The 19013-nt window shown below is 37.6% G+C and overlaps 1 protein-coding gene across 1 annotated transcript; it reads right to left on the bottom strand.

Moving 5' to 3' along the window:
* Nucleotides 1-10174: 10174 nt before the first annotated feature.
* LOC145061704 (L-ascorbate oxidase-like) lies at nucleotides 10175-13286 on the bottom strand. The gene is made up of 5 exons (XM_079009246.1): nucleotides 12974-13286; nucleotides 12747-12839; nucleotides 12428-12640; nucleotides 11587-11787; nucleotides 10175-11290 (listed from the first exon to the last, which is right to left on the bottom strand). Exons 1-5 carry the CDS (start codon nucleotides 13259-13261, stop codon nucleotides 10331-10333), a joined length of 1755 nt encoding a protein of 584 aa, XP_078865372.1. The 5' UTR covers nucleotides 13262-13286; the 3' UTR covers nucleotides 10175-10330.
* Between the last annotated feature and the right edge of the window lie 5727 nt (nucleotides 13287-19013).

A 19013-nucleotide genomic window follows, 5' to 3' on the forward strand; every position in this document is an offset into this window, starting at 1 on the left:
TTGATGAAATTCAAAAGTTTATAAGTATTTAAGAGGAGAGAGTGTGGAGGAAGAATGACACAAAACACATGGTTCAAGCAGACCGTGCTTTTTTATGGTAGCCCATGCTTTTTTAGCATGGGCCATGAGTTTTTATGAGTACCCCGTGCACATTATTTTTTTGTTCAAAAAATTGTGATTGAATGGCATGGGGTAACCCAGGCCGTGCGTTTTTAGTACAACCCATGCGTTTTTAGCATGGCCCCTAAGTTTTGGCTTCAGCCAATGCGTTTTAACAATTGGCCATGCAAAATTTCTTTTTTCTTTTGAAACCTCGTAAGCCACACATGGGTAGAAAATCAGGTCGTGTGTTTTATGCCTAGCCCATGCGTTTATTTGTACATGGACATGCATTTTCTTCTGTTAACCTCAAAAATCACGTTTTTTTTTTTTTTTTTTTTTTTTTTTTTTTTTTTTTTTGTAAACATGACTCCCTCTCAATCTTTTAGATTTTTATTTGAACTCTTAAATGACTAAAAAGCATTGCAACACAGATGAAATAAAGTAAAATAAAGAGAATGGAAAGAAATACTTCCGAGTTGCCTCTCGGTTAGCCGCCCTTGTTTCAAGTATTTGGCTAGACTTGACCCCTGACATATATTATTCTTTGAATGTTGGGGCTCTCCCACTCAGTAAACTTCTTACTACTTCCTCAAAGCAAGCGACGACCCAGATCGAGCCACGTCATCACCCCCTCGTAGATTTCGATGTTTTCTTTCCCGACTTCTAAAATTCATAACTCTCGTATACGAGCTCCAATTTCAATGTTCTTTATACCCATGCGTAGGTGGGAACGTACTCTACAACTTTTGTTTAGACTCCGTTGGCTAATTTTGAATTTATTTTAAATTTTATATTTTTAACAGGCCGGGACAAGATTGGTTTGTTAAAAATCCATAACTTCTTCATCCGACGTCCGTTTTCGTCCGTCTTTTTATCGTTATGCTACTATTAACGAGATCTTCAATTCTCGTTTAGGTTGTTTCGGCTAAAAACTACTCGATCTAATATTCGAACTTCGGGTTGTATACTGTTAAGCCGAAACTTCGAAAAATCATAATTTCCTCATACGAAGTCAGATTTGGGCGTTCTTTTTATGTATGCTCCTAGGTTAACATATTCTACGAATTTCATTTAGATTACTAAGTCGAAAAGTCGCTCTATCATAAACTCACTATTTATGTCTTCCCGGTGTCGTGTCGGTTCCGTCGCGAAACTTCGATGGGCCATAACTTCCTCGTTATAACTCGGATTTCGGCGTTCTTTATATGTACGGAACCCTTGATATATATTATACAACTTGGTTAATATTATTTATTTTAAATAATCTTTTGTCGAAAACTCTAAATTGACTAGCCCGGATCTCGGGCGTTACAAGTGACCTACTCGACGAGTCAGAGGGCTGACTCGGCAAGTTGACCAGGTTTAGGGGAAAACCCTAAATGAAGGTCTTTTACCCTATTTAAAGAACATTGTAACCCTTCATCAGCCTCCTTGATACTCTCTCAAGTTCAGAACGAAACCCTAGTGCCTCCCATGAGTTTGTGAGCCTTTGTGAGCATTCTTGAGTGTTGTGAAGCTTGAAGAAGAAGGTGAAGCCTTGGGGATACAAGAAGAGACTAGTAGATCTAGAAACCTCTTGAATTCTCCTCTATTTTTTGGTAAGAAAGTTTCCGCCTTGACCATTATGCATGTAGATCTCTCTTCTTTTCATTTTGGGGGTTTTTAGTCCAAGAACCCTAGCATGAGAGGAATAGACTTCCCAAAAGCTTGTGTTTTTAGATCTAGCACTATTAAGGGCTGTTATGGCATAAAGGTGCAAGCTTTATGCCATAGGAATCCCCATGCAAGCATATGAAGTGTTCTTTTGGCCTTTTTAGCTCAAAAGGCCATGAATGGAGGAAAAAGGCGGTAGCTTTGCATGGTTAGGAGATGGTTGGGTCCAGATCTATGTGTTGGATGCTTCGATACCCTCAGAAATTGTCTGAATAGATTAAGACATAGAGGGACTCGACGAGTCAGACTGCTTTCTTGCCACAAAACCCTTCTGTTAAAGGGTATGAGTTGAGTGGTTAGGGACTCATCCAGTCTGGATCGATAGTGGGTATGAAGACCATTGTACTCGATGAGTTCGAGGAGGAACTCGATGAGTCCAAAGCAATCTCCTTAGTTTATGAAGGTGGACTCGGCGAGTCAGATGAAGGAGGGTCCCGATGTGTTGAAGGTGCACTCGACGAGTTCAAGGAGAACTCGACGAGTAGGAGTGAAGTCCAGAGTTTGTGAGGAATGTGGGACTTGACGAGTTGATAGGCCAACTCGGCGAGTTGAAGTCAACTCGGAGCGTTGACTTTGACCAAGTTGACCTAGGTTGACTTTTGAGAATATTATGGTCTAAATGTTATTTTGGATATTGATAGTTCAGGAAGCCGAAGGGTTAGCGGTTCAGAAGTTGTCGGCTAGCAGTCAAAAGTGTTCAACGAGTTTTCAGCAGTGCGAGGTGAGTTTCCCTTCAGTGTGAACATCTAAGGCACCAAGGCCGGCTTGTAGTGTGTTATGTTAGTAGACGAGAGTGGGCGGGGCCCGTATCTTCCAGTTAGATTAGTGTGGGCGGGGCCCGTATTTCCCGATAGCGGAGTTTGATTATGATATAAGTATGAATGATAGATCTAGTTATACTTGTTGTCTATGTGATACTTGTATGTCTGCCTAGTAGCTAAGTGTGGGTGGGGCCCGTATCTTATAGCAGCCGAGTGTGGCGGGGCCCGTATCTTGAGTAGATGAGTGTGGGAGGGGCCCGTATCTTAGAGTTAACGGAGTGTGGGCGGGGCCCGTATCTCCATGTGTGTGTGTGTGGGGGGGGGGGGCGTATCTCCTAGTTGCATGTTATATGTGTATGCTATGTGGTAGTTTGGGGGACCTCACTAAGCTTCGTGCTTACAATTTCAGTTTTGGTTTCAGGTACTGCAGCTTGCAAAGGGAAGGACTCGAGTTGATGGCATGACATACACCACAGTTTCTATTAGCCTGGGAGCTTACTCTGATATTTATTATGAAATAATTATATGTTGACAGATTTTATGAGATTTGAGATACATGTTTGATGAATTGCTTTTATGAAGATAATATTATGTTTGTTAAATGATTTCAAAAACGAAATTTTTAGATTGTATTTTTGGGATGTTACAATACAAGATTCAAATCACACAAGATTACTCAATAATGGCACTCAAACACACATAAGGCTCAAGGCGGCGAGTTAGGGTTTTCTGGACGTTGATGGAGTGATAAGGGAGGCCACAAGACTGTTATGTTTCTTTAAATAGGGGGACAAACCCTTAGAATTAGGGTTTCTATCAGATAGCTCCTACTCGCCGAGTTGGTCTTCCGACTCGTCGAGTAGGTCACTTAGTCCCCCAACCCGTAGTCGATCCTACTCGACGAGTTGAGCCTCCAACTCGCCGGGTCCAAGGGTAAAATTTGAAGTTTGTCTTGAATATAAATGTGTACCTGAGATCGGGTGTTACATGTTTATCAGATAAAACCCTTGTCATTCCTTTAGAAGAGATTGAAATAAACGAGAATCTCCTGTTCGTCGAAGAACCAGTCGAGGTTATGGACTAAGAAGTGAAGCGTACGAAGCAGAGCCGCATTCCGATTGTGAAGGTTCGATGAAACGCTAAGCGTGGACCGGAATACACATGGGAACGCGAAGAACAGATGAAGTAGAAGTACCCTCACTTATTTTCTGACTCATGATCGTACATTTCGAAAGAATTTCGGGACAAAATTCCATCTAACGAGGGGATGATGTCACAACTAGCATTTTTAGTTAGGAAATTCTATTCTCATGTAAACATCATCTATTGTAAGGAATGTACTCTAAGTAATCATCATGATCTATGCTCAATCAAAACCATCTATTTGAATCCAAACTCTCAATTTAAGTTCAAAACCAAATGCAAAACATCTCAAATGGATTGAAAACCCTAAAAATCCCGATTCAAGTTTAATATGAACTAGGATTCTCTCATTGGGCTTGATGAATCAATAGACCTTCAACTTGACTATTTTGGGCCTAGGAAACCTAACTGGGCTCTAATTGGGCCCACATTCATAAGATTTTAGCATTTGGGCCCATGTGAGCCTAGATTAATGCATCTTATCTCTAATGGGCCTTGTTGGGCCATAAAATGATTCCATTTGCCCTAATGGGCCATAAACCCTTTCTATTGGGATTCATTGGGCCGAGAACCTTAATAAGGGCCTAATGGGCCGAAAAATATTATGGGGCTTCATAAGATTCGAACAAAGCCAAGAATGGGCCCAAAATCTCTTCATCTTCATTCTCTTTAACCCAATTCTCGACCCATTTATATAAAAAAAAAGAAATGAGGAATTATTTTGCTTGTGACACCTCATGTTTGCATGGTGGTTTTCCATGCAAACATCACCTCAATCTTCTCTTCCTCTTTCTTGTTATTACCCTTGGCCGAACCCTTCACCCCTCACCATCTCCATTTTCTTTCGAAATCTCTCAAAAAACTCTCTCAAGAGTTCCTCCTCTAAATTTTCGAGATTTTGTGTGTAGTTTCAAGAGGTTTTTGATCAAGATCATCATCCTTGGTAAGTTCTTACTTGAATCTATGGCTTAACTTCTTGATTTCATAAAAAATCTCTTCTTAAACCATACCATTTCATGATCTATATGAACTTCATAGAGTTCAAAAACCACCTAAAGGAGCTTGCTAGGGCCGAATCTTCTCTTCATTCTTCATCAAAAACCGAAACTTTAAAGCAAGGTGAGTTCATACCCCTTGATTTTTGGTTTTACTATGTTTTGGGGGATGATACAAGTTGATATGTGCTAAGATCTATGTATTTGTGGATGTTTATGTGTGTTCTTTAAGTTATATGTGTGATGTTGTGAAGAACTTCATAGATCTCGACAATATATGTAAACTAAAACACCTTATACAAGTTACCACAAAGATAAAAGTGTAAACATGTTAAGGTTGTTGGAAAAATTAAACAAAAGCTTGTAAAGGGACCATTTTTGACAAATAAACAAAAAGAAGTTGGTTTTATGAAACTTACGATTTTACATGGACTAAAAGAGTCAATAATACATAAAAATGGTTCTTTATGAAAATCATAATTTTGAAAGGGCTAAAAGTGTTAAATTTCGTATTATGGGCCTTATTGTGGGCCTTCACAGTTATGTTGGGCCAAATTTGTAAATTTAAGATTTTTATGGTTTAAATTGTCATTTAACGCGAACTTTAGCCAAATATGAAAAATCACGATTTCAAGGGATGAAAATGTCACTTTATTTGAATTTGGGCCTAAAATGTTATTTTTACAAAACTTAGGCCGAAAATGTTATTTTTTCTAAAAAGGGGCTGAAATTGTAAAATATATATTAAAAAAAATAGGCCGAAAATGTAAAATTTATATTAAGGGGGCCGAAAAACATCAATTTATATTTACTTGGGCAAAAAATGTCAACTTAGGTACTAATGGACTAAAGATGTAAATTTTCATGTTTATTGGGCCTAACATGTGTAATCCATGTTTAATGGGCCTCAGTGGCCCATTTACATGATTATTGGCCCTGGACTATACATTACATGTTTATTGGGCCTCAGTGGCCCATTTACATTCTTTTTGGACAAAAACTATACATTATATGTATTAACCCCTAGTGGCCCATATACATGCTTATTGGGCCTAAACTATGCATTACATGTTTACTGGGCCTCAGTGGTCCTTCTATATGTCGGTTGGGCCTCGTATAATTCAAATACATACTCGCTGGGTGTTTCAAACATAAAACATACAAGTATACATTATATAACATAATACAATATTCGTGTAAACTCAGTCAAGGATGCTAGTGAGACATGTCAGTTGACACCTCTAGAGTGTACGATCGTAGCCTGTAGTTATAACCAGAGTCTCCTGGAGGGAGAGCGAGAGTTTGTGTATAGATCTATACGGGGTGACTCCCCACACCTGAGCTGTTCGCTATAGCTATACTAGGCCAGTCTAGGGTGACAAACCTTACCTAAATCAAGCCGGCACCTGAAAGTGCCAAAACAGGCAAACTAGTCATAAATCAAGTATGGTTAAAAATAAAATGACTCACTTAGAGATCCTCTCCGACATAATTTTATGGAACACTTATAAAACCTTGTTGATACAAAAACATACATGCACTGATATTCGGTCTTAGGGTTAAGACCACAACATTCTTTTAAATAGAAAATATAGGATTTCCTGGGGTAATACACAGATAAACAATACGTTATATTTACAACAAAAAATACAAGGTTTTTAACTGGATTACATCTTTATATACATTCCAAAAACAGAAAACACGCATGCATTATTAGTTGATTTTGTCACATCACATTCAAACCATTTTTTAGAAAATATCGGATTTCCTGGCATTTTAGTAACAAGGCAAAACTTTTTATTCAAACGTGCTTATGAACTCACCAACATTATATATGTTGACGTTTTCAAAATAACTTGTATTCTCAGGGAATCGTTAAACGGAAAGGTCTGCATGGAATGTGGAATTTGTTACATTTTGTTATCATCATACATTGAATACTTTGGCATGTAACTATGATACTATACTGGATGTAAACAATGTTGGTTGTATTTTGATATGTATGATGATGGTATTGTCTTATTTCAATTATATACATTGTGATGATATTACAAGATGAAGTCACGCACAAGCCCCTGGACGTTTCCGCTGTCTGGTTCGGGGGTGTGACATGTTGTCCATTCCACGGTGAATGTGGTTGTTACCAGCCACAACCATTGTTATATTGTCCACCGCCCTGTCTACCTCTCCCGCGGCCTCTATTTCCTCGACCGCGGCCGCGGCCGCGGCCACGACCACGATTTGTTTAAAAATCAGATTAGTGGTACGAGGGCCTAGGGGACTGAGTGTGAGCAGTGAGGGCAGAAGAGTATGCAACAACCGTTGGGTTGCATTATTTTCCTTGCGTGTTTCCTCCAAAATCAACTGCGAATGAGCTTCATAAAAATCAGGAAGAGTCTTTGTTTGTTGAATCATCATAGCAATGCCTTTGTATGCTTCTGTGAGACCTGCAATTAATTGTAAAACAAGCAGGTGAACCAACATTAGATAATTGATCTGATAGCATGTTCAAGGCTTGGCAGTAGGCAGAGCAATTTGGAAAATTGGCAAGCTTTGTTGTAACCAATTTGTGTTCAAGGTAGAGAGCACGTTTGTTTTGATTGTCTTGGAAATTCTTTTAAGAGCTTTCCATGCATGAGCAGCTGAGGAATTTGGTTTGAGAATGGTGTGAAGGAGATCGTTTGAAATAGTGCTGTAAATCCACTGTAGAACTAGGACATCAAGGCGCTGCCACAGTTCTTTATCGATGGGTTTAGGAGTATCTTTCCCGCCGACTGCAATAGAAGTAGGAGGGTTGGTCGTGGGTTGAAGGTGATCAAGAACTTGGAAGGCACGACAATGTATTTTAAACAATTCGGCGCAAGAAGTATACTAGCCACTCTCCATCTCCAGGGTAAGAGGTATGAAATTTCTGATGTTAGTGATCATCAGAGTTGGATGAAGTTTTTCTGCCATAGGAGAAGAGAGGGAGAGAATCGTTGGTTAAGAAGAGAGGGGAGAGAAAGATGACGACAATGACATGGTAGGTCAGAAACGTCGCTCTGATACCATAAAAGAGGTTTTGAATCTTCTGTGTCCTTTATTGAAACAGATCCAAACATATATAATATAAGGTGGGTAACCCTAGACTATTTAGGGCATATTTACACAAAACTACCTTCACAAATACAAAGATAAAGTCGACTACCCTCTAAATTATAATAATAATATAACAGACTAATAGTTTTCATATGGTTTTTAATGTGAATGTGCACAAATAATGAAATTTGCTATTATTATGAATAATAAAGATACATGAAGGCCTTTTATGGGTGGACTATGTTGGATTGTGTACCTCTCTCTCTCTCTCTCTCTCTCTCTCTCTCTCTCTCCAATTGCAGTGGAATTGTTTTCATCACAGTAAATTTTGATTTTTTTTGTTTTGTTTTTTTTCAATGTTAAGGTAAGTAATGGTTGGTATTTGAGTTTTTCCAATTTGTATATGATCATATGCTTAATTCTTGATTAATATGACAAAAAATAGCACATTTATTTTGTTTTGTTTTTTTTCACTTTTTTTACAAACTTTTTACAAATTTTCGTTGTTTTCTTACAATGAAAGCCTTTTTCTCAAAACTTTTTTTCTTTTTACACAAAATTGGCCCAACTTTTTTACAGTTTTGCATTCAAGAGGCAGAGTGTAATTTTTTTTCTTACTTTTTTGGTTATAATGCTTATAACTATGTAAGAATTCTGATAGCTTGATAAAAATTATGTAAATATGTTTCTCTTTAGTTTTTAATGTCTTATCTTGGGGTAGAATATTATAAATTGTAGAGTTTTCAAAGTATAATGCTCTAACCTGCAACAAATAACAATTTACTTTTATTTAGTTTTGGAATTGTTAAAACCATTTCTCAAAGAACTGCAAGGTGTTTCCCTAACGCATTACTCACTGGTCAGCTCTACTCTTTTTTGTCCCATGCGAAGCATACTTATATTTATTTCATATATTTCAAGGTTAGTTAGGATTCCGACAATATCATTTGGATAACTGGAGGTTGTCGGATTCAAAATGAAAATCTTTAAAATGAGTTTTTATAAATTTCTAACAATATAGAAAATATTTGGTATCTTTTAATCAAATGTTATTACACCTCTCATTTATGATGTTTCTTATTTCTTTTTCATATTTCTGCATAATGGATGATCATAATGGAGGATCAGAGAGTTGATTGTATTTTAAATGTCTTTTCATTGGTATAAGTTTCATCAAGCAATATAACACAAATAAAAATATTTATAGTCAAAGTTGAAAAAAAAAAACTTTAAAAATAAAAAACGAACAATTAATTTGGGGCGGAAGCAATATCATTCTAACCAAATTATTAAATACTTTGAAATTATCCCAAATATACCCTCAACAAATGTCACATAAGGATTTAGGTTGAGTGACTATAGGTTTTATGTTTTATTTATTTTTATTTTTATTTTTGTATTTTATTTTTATTTAAGCATACCTGGTCTAAACCATGGGCGAATTTTAAAGCCAATACCCAAATATTTTAGGGGCTATATAATTTACAGTTATTATCAAGGAAAAGAGGCCCAATTTGGTGGAGGATTACACTCTGGACGAAATTAATGGTGTCGGACGCTTGCGACTTTAATTATTTGTTGAATCGCTGCATACAAAATTCCCTACTCTCTCCAAAAAAATAAAAGCAAACCAAGGCGGATGCAATGTCGACTTATATTACTTGTTAATTTGTGTTACTATAATGAAATTAGGAAATCCTATTCTGCATGATTGATCAGTTTATTTTTTTTCAGTCTTAAACAAACTTTGAGTTTATTTGGATTTCTAGACTAAAAATTGATTGTTCATATGTTTAAGTTTTTTTGGGGTTTTAGAGATTTAAAACTGTTTGTTTGTTTTTTTTCCCCATGAAAATGGATTTATTATTGTTGATTTATATTTGGGATTTTTTTTTTCTGAAAATTGATTTATTTTCTTTTCTAGATAATATTTATTTATTTATTTTTTGTGCAACAATCACACAACAGACTTCCATTGATGCAATTACACAAGAAGCACCATGCACCTTATAAAATTTATTACTATATATTTTTGTTCACTGCTACCAGAATCATAGATATTACAATGTTTCCAAAAAATATTTAAAGAAAGAAACAATAAAATGATTGAAAGTTTAATCTAATCTAAAAAATAATCTATGGATAAATTTATTAAACAATTTGGTTAATGTTCCAAACGAGCATGATAATTTGAATTAACAAGTTAACAATTTAGATGAACAAAAATAACAATATGAATGATCATTTGACTCCAAACTTACATATTTATAGTTCATTCTTTTACAAAATTTCTGCCTTTCCAATTTTACGTACCATATTCGGCTTTAACTCATTCACTCGTTACCAATACCATTATGTAACAACTCCATTAAAACACCCATGTGATCGATCAATACAATCCACAAATCAACTATAAGCAGTTTTAGGGTTCATTCAACAAATCCTCAAAGTTTACAAAAATGCAATTTTACCCCACACATATATCATTAAATAAGAAACAACCCCTCAAAAATTTAGGGGTTAAATAATTACCCCCCTTTAATTATGGTTATTGCTTCTTAGCAGCTTACCTGTCAAACCACAAGAAAGAGCCTCATCCGGTATCTTCCCCACTAGATGAACCCCTGAAGCAAAAACCACACCCATGCCCATATGCAAATGAGGCTCTATATGACAATGAAACGCCCATACACCTGGATTATCAGTAACAAATCTTAACGCTGTCCATCCATAAGGAAATATAACTGCCGTATTTCTCAATGGAGGGTTTTGCAAGTTGAGTTTCTTTTCATCTTTCTTGGAGAATTTCCCCTCTCCATATCCTAATACCCAAAAGTCATGCCCATGAAGATGCCATGGGTGTATCTCACTCACATTCGCATTTAAAGCATTCGCATTTTGTAGTATCACATCAATAGTCTTACCAAATTCTAGCTTATAAACCCCATTCCCATATGTCGCATTGGGGTTTGATGGGGGCATAGTGATATCATATGTGTTAACGAAGGTCTCGGGTGGACTTTTTTGGTCAAAGGCACTAGTCAAACCATGTTTTATTGACCCTAAGTAAGGGGTTGAGGGTAGGTTTAGTGACACATTGTTAATGGCCCATTTGGTATAACCATTGATACGATTTTGGGTATTGAGGAGGAAGATTCGACGACTGTAATTGGTTGGAGGTCGTGGTGACCCTGAAAAGGCAAGAATTTTGTTAGTGAACGATTTGCTTCGGGTGTAGTCGTTCCATTGTGGGGTCTTGGGAGGGGGAAGATTGGGAAGTTTTGATGTAGTGGTGGACTTATAGTGTAATATCGCTAAACCTTGAGGGGTTTTTGGTTCTCTTCCTCTCACACCCACCGATATCCAATAGTTGTTGGAAAGATTTTGGTCTGTACGGAATATGACTGAATATGTTTCACCAGAGTATATGTCGAAGTCATTAACCGAAAATGGTTGGAGATAATTCCCGTCTGCTTCCACCATCACCATCTTGTGGTTCTGTAGACGCGTAAAATAAATCATAAGTCGATTTATTTTTATATTTGTTGAAAATCATATATCAAAAAAAAAAAAAAAATTATAAACCAAAGTTATTATAGATGTATCAACAAATTTATAGATAGTTTTAGTGTTGGACTGCTTTATATGAGTTAAAAGATGTTACAAAAATAGAAGAAAGAGATGAAAAGGGATTTGGTATGGCATAAAGTTTAGTTATTTTAAAGATAAAAAGTAATTTTCATTTGTTTATAAAATAAAATATGATATGATAATATATGGACTAATGGACCTACCCCAATGGCAAGGTTGAGTGAGGCTAAAGCAGTAGCGCTGGCCACTCTCAGCCTGTATGTCTTGTTTGGCTCCACATGTAAGATGTTTGGTGCGCACTGTTCATTTCCTCTAAATTTGCACACCGGTAGACTTGAGCCATTGCTATTATGCGCTCCTGCTAATGTACAATTATATTGTCCTCTTCCATTTATTAGCAAACTCTACAAAATGAAATTTCAAAACATATATAAGTTTCTCAGTCTACACACATAAATACATGATTAATTTAGTAGAATTATTTAAAAAAGATAATATAAAACTTCTAATTATTTTATAAATCTTGCCCTCTTCATAAAGAAACAAACATTAATAAGTAATTATTAGTTATGCATTGTTTTTTTTCCCATCATCCTAATTCCTACCTACTAACTCACTTATTTTGACCATTCCAACGTGTAACCCATCCATCATCCATGTTGCTTTCACTTTTTCCCTTTGCGTGAATAAAAAGCTGCATGAAATGGAATCCGACAGGCATGCAACATTGCATTTGAGTTTTTTTTATAGCAATCCGTCTCATCAAACACTTTATAAGAATTTTATCTTGTTTAAATATATAAAGCAATATTCTTTACACAACAGAAATTTAACACAAATTAAAACTACATAAATGATCAAAGATTCAATGTCTTATAGCATTTGAAATAAGCAAGTTTCAATCAACTCCAATATGAATTGTGCATCTTGTGGGGTGATGGGGTATCATGATCAACCACCTTACATACCACTGTTTATGTGATTAATATCTCATATGGATCTTTAAGACAGGACTTTATGAGCAAGTTCAGAGATTGACATTACCTGGGGTTCACCGATCCAACGCATAGGATTGGTCGAAAGATCAACCTCTTGTTCGTGAGCACCTTTATGCCACCAATCACTTAACAACAAGTTAAACTCCCCATCATAATGGAAACTTTCCTTCTTTCCCTCCTCAATGTCCACTATCAACAATCCGTACAATCCTGCTGATCTTTGCATCCCGTAATGTCCATGGTAAAAGTATGTACCCGCCTGCACCCAATCGATATTAACATTTTTTCAATATAATTCCATTAATTCTATCATATATATAATTAAAACTAATGATTTTGATATACCACATATATGATATACATACCTTATCAACCTTGAACCTGTACACAAAAGTCTCTCCAGGGTTTATGGCACATTGTGATATGGATGCAGTTCCATCAGCCCATGGTGTTCCAAGCTAATTATAAAAAAAAAAAAATTAAAAATCAATTTACAATGTTTGATATGTGCATATGTATCAGGTACATATGACTGAAAAGAAACGTACGCATTTAATGAACAAATAAAATGAACAGTTTTAATTAATCTAACCTGTCGAATACCATGCCAATGAATAACGACACCCTCGGTATGGAGCTTGTTTGTAAGATGGACAACAACAGTGTCACCTGCCCGAGCTTTGATGGTTGGGCCAGGGAACTGACCGTTGATGCCCATGACCACGTTTTCTAAGCAATCGGGTGCAGCGTACATGTAATCGACTTCCCATTTGAAATGTCTAGCCTTTGAACCCCAGGCTAATGTCATAAACACCCCAAAACACCATAAGTATACTAGCAAACATATGGGTGTAAGTGTAACCTTTCTACGAGGAGCCATTGAGGTTATTGCAAGTGATATGAATGGGTCAACTATAACGTATTTATATTGTGGGTGGACAACTAGACATTATTCGAGTGGTAAAATCGAGAATATTGGAGAACTAGTTTTAATGCTAGATGTACATGTGGTTAAAGAGGTTTTTGTCTGGATCTGTGTATTATTGCTCTGGAAGATGTGAAGTCACTTTGTTTTTTCAAGCTCCACAAGATATCACACTAGTGTTTCTTCTCCGATGTTTTTTCTAAAATTGCGACTCACTAATTTGGCGTGAAGTATATTGTATATACATGTGTGTAAAGGTTATATATCTATTAATTAAGTTCACCAAGCGACGTATTTTTATTAGTAGGTTATCGATTACGTTTTGTATGTCTAAGTTCATGCGTTTCGAAGTATTGTTTTATCAATATTACTTAGGTAGTGGTTGGTATGTAATCCAAAAATGAATTGAATGCAACATTCTTACATTTGGGTGTAATGAAAAAAAATATTGTTTGGTTGTCATGAATGAATGAAATAAAGCATTTCTCATACAATGCAATGAGCATATTCCTCAAGGAATAGGATTCGTGGAAGAATGATTTTTTCTTTTAATATATATTTTTCTATTTTCATGGAGTTATATAATAACACTATAATGTAGCGTTTGGTATGTAGTAATCGAAGAAAAAGAAATGAAATTGAGCATTACGCTAGAATGAAAAATAAATTCATGTTTAGTTGTCACCGAAGAATCAAATGTAGCAATATTCACGAAATATGAATTTTCATCCCACGTCGTTTCTCATTCCAAAGGGGAAATGTTTTTTTTATTACTTCATGGAATCCCTTCCAATTCCAACTCTCATTACATAATTATATTCCTGCTTATGTGATTCCAATCTGAACAAAGGGATTGAGATGATTAAATTATGAAGATTGTTAGCTTAACCATTGTTTAATGCATTTTCAGATCATAAATATTATAGCTTCATTTCCGCACATATCATTTGATTGTATAAAAACTAATTTGAGACATAACTTAATTTAGAAATCATTTCATTCCATTCTGATGATGGATTCCATTGGAATCATCATTTAAGTTCCTAATTCCATAAGGATCTACTAGATCATATAATAAGTGAATCATAAACACAACAACTAATCCCTTTTTATGTAACGCCCAGGTTTTTATACTAGGTATATTCTAAAATTTTCATTTCTTATTTAAAATTTATAAATACGTCTAAACCTCATATTTACTTCTAAATAAGGTCTTAATCCATAAAGTCAGAAGATTTAAGCCTTTGCATGGCTCCAAGAGGTCCAAATCGTAGATCTAGCATTCTTTCTTCATAAGGTGATCATAAACTTTTGTATGGTTGGTCCTCAACCATCAAGATGCGGATTTTATCATCAAGGAACCTCATAAACATCAAAAGAACAACTCAAGACCTCTGGAGTAACATTTACTCACAAGAATCATCTTATGGGACCAAAGAGCATAAGATTTTCCCACATACAAGATCTACACTAAAGAGCCATAAAGTTCAGAGCTTTATACCTTCCGAGGCTTGCAAAGATGTTAAAGATTCTGGATCTTCAAGCTCCAAATCAATCAATGCATCACCACCAAGTTTCTTCTTCTTCAAGGTACCCAAAAACACCACAAGATCACAACAAAGACTCAAGAACACTCAAATGGAGGCTATGGTTTCATTGGTATCTTTTTAGGGTAAGCAGACTGATGAGGGGGCATCCTCAAGGTCCATAACGTTGCTTAAATAAGGGCTAAACCCTAAAAATTAGGGTTAGTGGTCTAAGTGAGTACGCCTAATGTACGCTAAGGTACACCAAACATACTAAGGGATCCCTATGTCCGACTTAAAGAGAGTACAACATGCGTACTCCAAGTTACACCTAATGCAACAAGGACCAAAATGCAAACTTTTATAATTTTAAGACCAAAATGAAAGATACTTGATAATCAAGTGTTACAATTCTCTCACACTTGAATCAGACTTCGTCCTCGAAGTCCACTGCTGCAAATAACTCCGGATAATGCTCCCTCATCTCGTCCTCAGGCTCCTACGTCTACGTTGAAGCCTTTTAGTGCTTCCATTGCACCTTCACAAAACCCACAACCTTGTTTCGCAAAGTCTTCGTCCTCCCGTCGAGGATCGTCATCGGTCTCTCTATATAATTCATGCGATCATCCACCTGAATGCCTCTAATGGAACTAATGTGAAATCGTCAACCAAACATTTCCATAGCTGAGAGACATGGAATATTTTGTGAATCTAACTGAGATCCTCAGGTAGATCCAAACGATACACAACCCTGCCCACCCAGGCTAGAACCATGAAAAACCAATATACATGGGGCCCAACGTGCTCCGTTTCATGAATTAGATGACACCTTTCCAAGGTGACACCTTCAGGAGTACCAAGTCCCCAACTTGGAACTCTAAGTCTGACCGACGCCTATCGGCATAGTTCTTCTGTCGACTCTGCACTGTCTGAAGTCTGCCGCAAACCTATTGAATCAATTCTGTAATCTTGAGTACCACCTGCGTACTGCCTATGACCTGCTAACCGACATCACCCCAACATACTGGGGCCTACACTTCCTCCCATAGAGCATCTAAAAAGGAGGTCGATCAATGTTAGCGTGAAAACTATTGTTATATGAAAACTATGCCAAAGGGAGATACATATCCCAACTCTCGCCAGAATCCAATACACATTCTCGAAGCATGTCCTCTAAAGTCTGAATAGTCTGCTCACTTTGACCATCAGAGTGCGGGTGGAAAACCGTGCTGAAATGCATATGAGTACCCACTGCCTCATAAAATCTCTTCCAGAAACTGGAAGTAAACCTAACATTCCTATCTGAAACAACTACAACCGACACCCCATGCCATGCCACAACCTCCAAGATGTAGATGTCTGCTAGCTTCTCTGCATATATACTCTCTTGAATTGGGATTAAGTACGCGCTCTTGGTCAATCGATCCATGATGACCCATATCGAATCCAATCCTTGTGACGTCTGTGGTAACTTCGTAATGAAGTCCATCGTTATCTCTTTCCATTTCTAAACGGGAATGTGCAATTGCTTTAACTTGTCGCGAGGTCGGTGATGCTCATCCTTGACTTTCCTACAAGTGAAGCACCTCTCCACATACCATGCCACATCCCACTTCATGCAAGGCCACGAATAATCAAGTTGGAGGTCTCTATACATTTTTGTCGCTCTATGATGAATGGAGAAACTTGACTTGTATGCCTCCTCCATCAAAACCTGATGCACAGCACCTAAATACGGAACCCACACTCTCTGATTAAGAGTCAAAAAACCCCGAATATCATAATCGAAAGAGGACACTCGACCCACTATACACTCGCTCTTGTGGTGCTCCTCTTCATAGCCTCAACCTCTGCTTCCCGAATCCATTCTAGAAGTGTAGTAATCACGTTCATCCTCAAACATACATTCCTAATTAGAACGGTAGCTGCCTTGTGGCTGAGAACATCGGCCACCACATTGGCCTTCCCCTGGTGATAAGGATCTCACAATCATAATCCTTCACCACATCTAACCACATACGTTGCCTCTTGTTCAGATTTGGCTGACCCATCAAATACCTTAGGCTCTTGTGATCCGTGTAAATAGTAAAATGGACCCCACACAAGTAATAACGCCAAATCTTATGGGCGAAAACACAACCCCCAACTCAAATCATGCATAGGGTAGTTCGCCTTATGAGGCTTTAGCTTCCTCAAAGCGTAGGCGAATACATGACCCCGCTACATCAACACTGCACCCAAACCCATGATCGACCCATCACAATATACCACAAAATCCTAAAAACCCTATGGCAGGGTTAGAATCAGTGCCTCACGCAATCTATGCCTCAGAGTCTCAAAACCTGTATGTTGCTTAGGTCCCTAACGAAAGGTGACAGTCTTCTTCGTCAATCGGGTCAAAGGAACCGCTATATTGGAGAAATCTTGAATGAATCTCTGATAGTATCCTACCAACCCAAGGAAACTCCAAATCTTGGATGTAGACCTCAGAACCTCCCACCTCATCACTGCATCAACCTTGGCCAGATCGACCAAGATACCGTTGTAGTTGACAAGGTGTCCCAAAAACTACACCTCACGCAACCAAAACTCATACTTGGAGAACTTCACACACAACTTCTCCCTCCTCAAAGTCTCCAACACCTCTCTCAGATACCACTCAAGCTACTTCTTAGTCTTGTAATATACCAAGATGTTATCAATAAACACAACCACATACCGATCCAACATAAACCTACACACGCGGTTCATGAGATCCATGAACATTGTTAGAGCATTAGTGATCCCTAAGGGCATCACCATAAACTCGTAATGACCATAACGAGTTTGAACGGCTATCTTCTGCATATCCTCCTCTTCGAACCTCATATGATGATAACCTGAATGCAGATCGATCTTGGAAAACCAAGATGTGACCTGAAGGTGGTCAAACAAATCATCAATCCTTAGGAGTGGATAATAGTTCTTCACTGTTAGCTTATTTAGCTCCTGGTAGTCGATACACATATGATATGACCCATTCTTCTTCTTCACAAACAGGATCGGAACTCCCCATGGTGAACTACACGTCCGAATGAACCTCTTGTCCAACAGCTCCTACATCTCTAGAGGTGCTAACCGATAAGGTGCCTTGATTATCGGAGCTGCACCTGGAACCAAGTCAATCTGAAACTCCACCTATCTTTCCATAGGCACTCTAAGAAAATCCTCCAACAAAACATTTGGGTATTCCCGAACAACCGGCACATCATCCACCGTCACCATATCCTTGTCTTGGGTATCCATCACATAGGCCACAAATCCTGAATAACCCTGCTGAAGATAATGCCTGCCCCACGCTGCCAAAAAGAGAGCCAGTCCATGTTGAGGACCCTCACCGTGTATCACTAACTCTCCCCCACTTGGGGTTCGAACACGTACCAACTAAAGCCCACAATCAATTATCGTCCCATTGGGGCTCAACCAATCCATCCCTACAATGACCTTGCTTTCGCACAGGGGAATAGAAACTACATCAATCGGGTACTGCTCGTTGAATAACTCTAAAGTACATCCCCGGTGAACCCTTGACACTCACACAGGATGGTCGTCGACAATCTCCACCTCTAACGGATAATCTAGCTTCCCTAGACTATCGCCAAACCTCTTGCTAAAGGCATGAGATACAAAGGGTCGGGTAACCCCCGAATCAAACAAAACCAACGCAGAAATACAGTTCATAAGGAACGACCCTAAACAACAATATATATATATATATATATATATATATATATATATATATATATATATATATATATATATATAAAAGAATAAACGACATAAATAAAGAGATAAGGAAAAGATACATACCCGTAACCACATTAGGTGTCGCACGTTCTTCCTCAATCGTTAGCTGAAAAACCCTGCACTTCGCTATAGGGACCACCTACTTTCCCTCCCGGCCATTAGTGATCCTCAACGTCGCCGAAACGGGTGCCACAACTACTTCTCTAGTCAAACTCGGGAAATCGGCCTTCTTGTGGCCCCTTTGATTGCAATGAAAGTGTTGGGTTTTGGTATACTACAACATCCTATGGTGCACATACAACCCTAAATACCTTGGATCTATGTTTTCACTAATTATACATGCAAATGGTTTCCAAGGTATTAATCTTACAACTAGCATGCATTTAACATAAAAA

This window comes from Lactuca serriola, chromosome 7 (assembly GCF_051521515.1).
Source record: "Lactuca serriola cultivar US96UC23 chromosome 7, Lser_US96UC23_V15, whole genome shotgun sequence".
Lineage (NCBI taxonomy): Eukaryota > Viridiplantae > Streptophyta > Magnoliopsida > Asterales > Asteraceae > Lactuca > Lactuca serriola.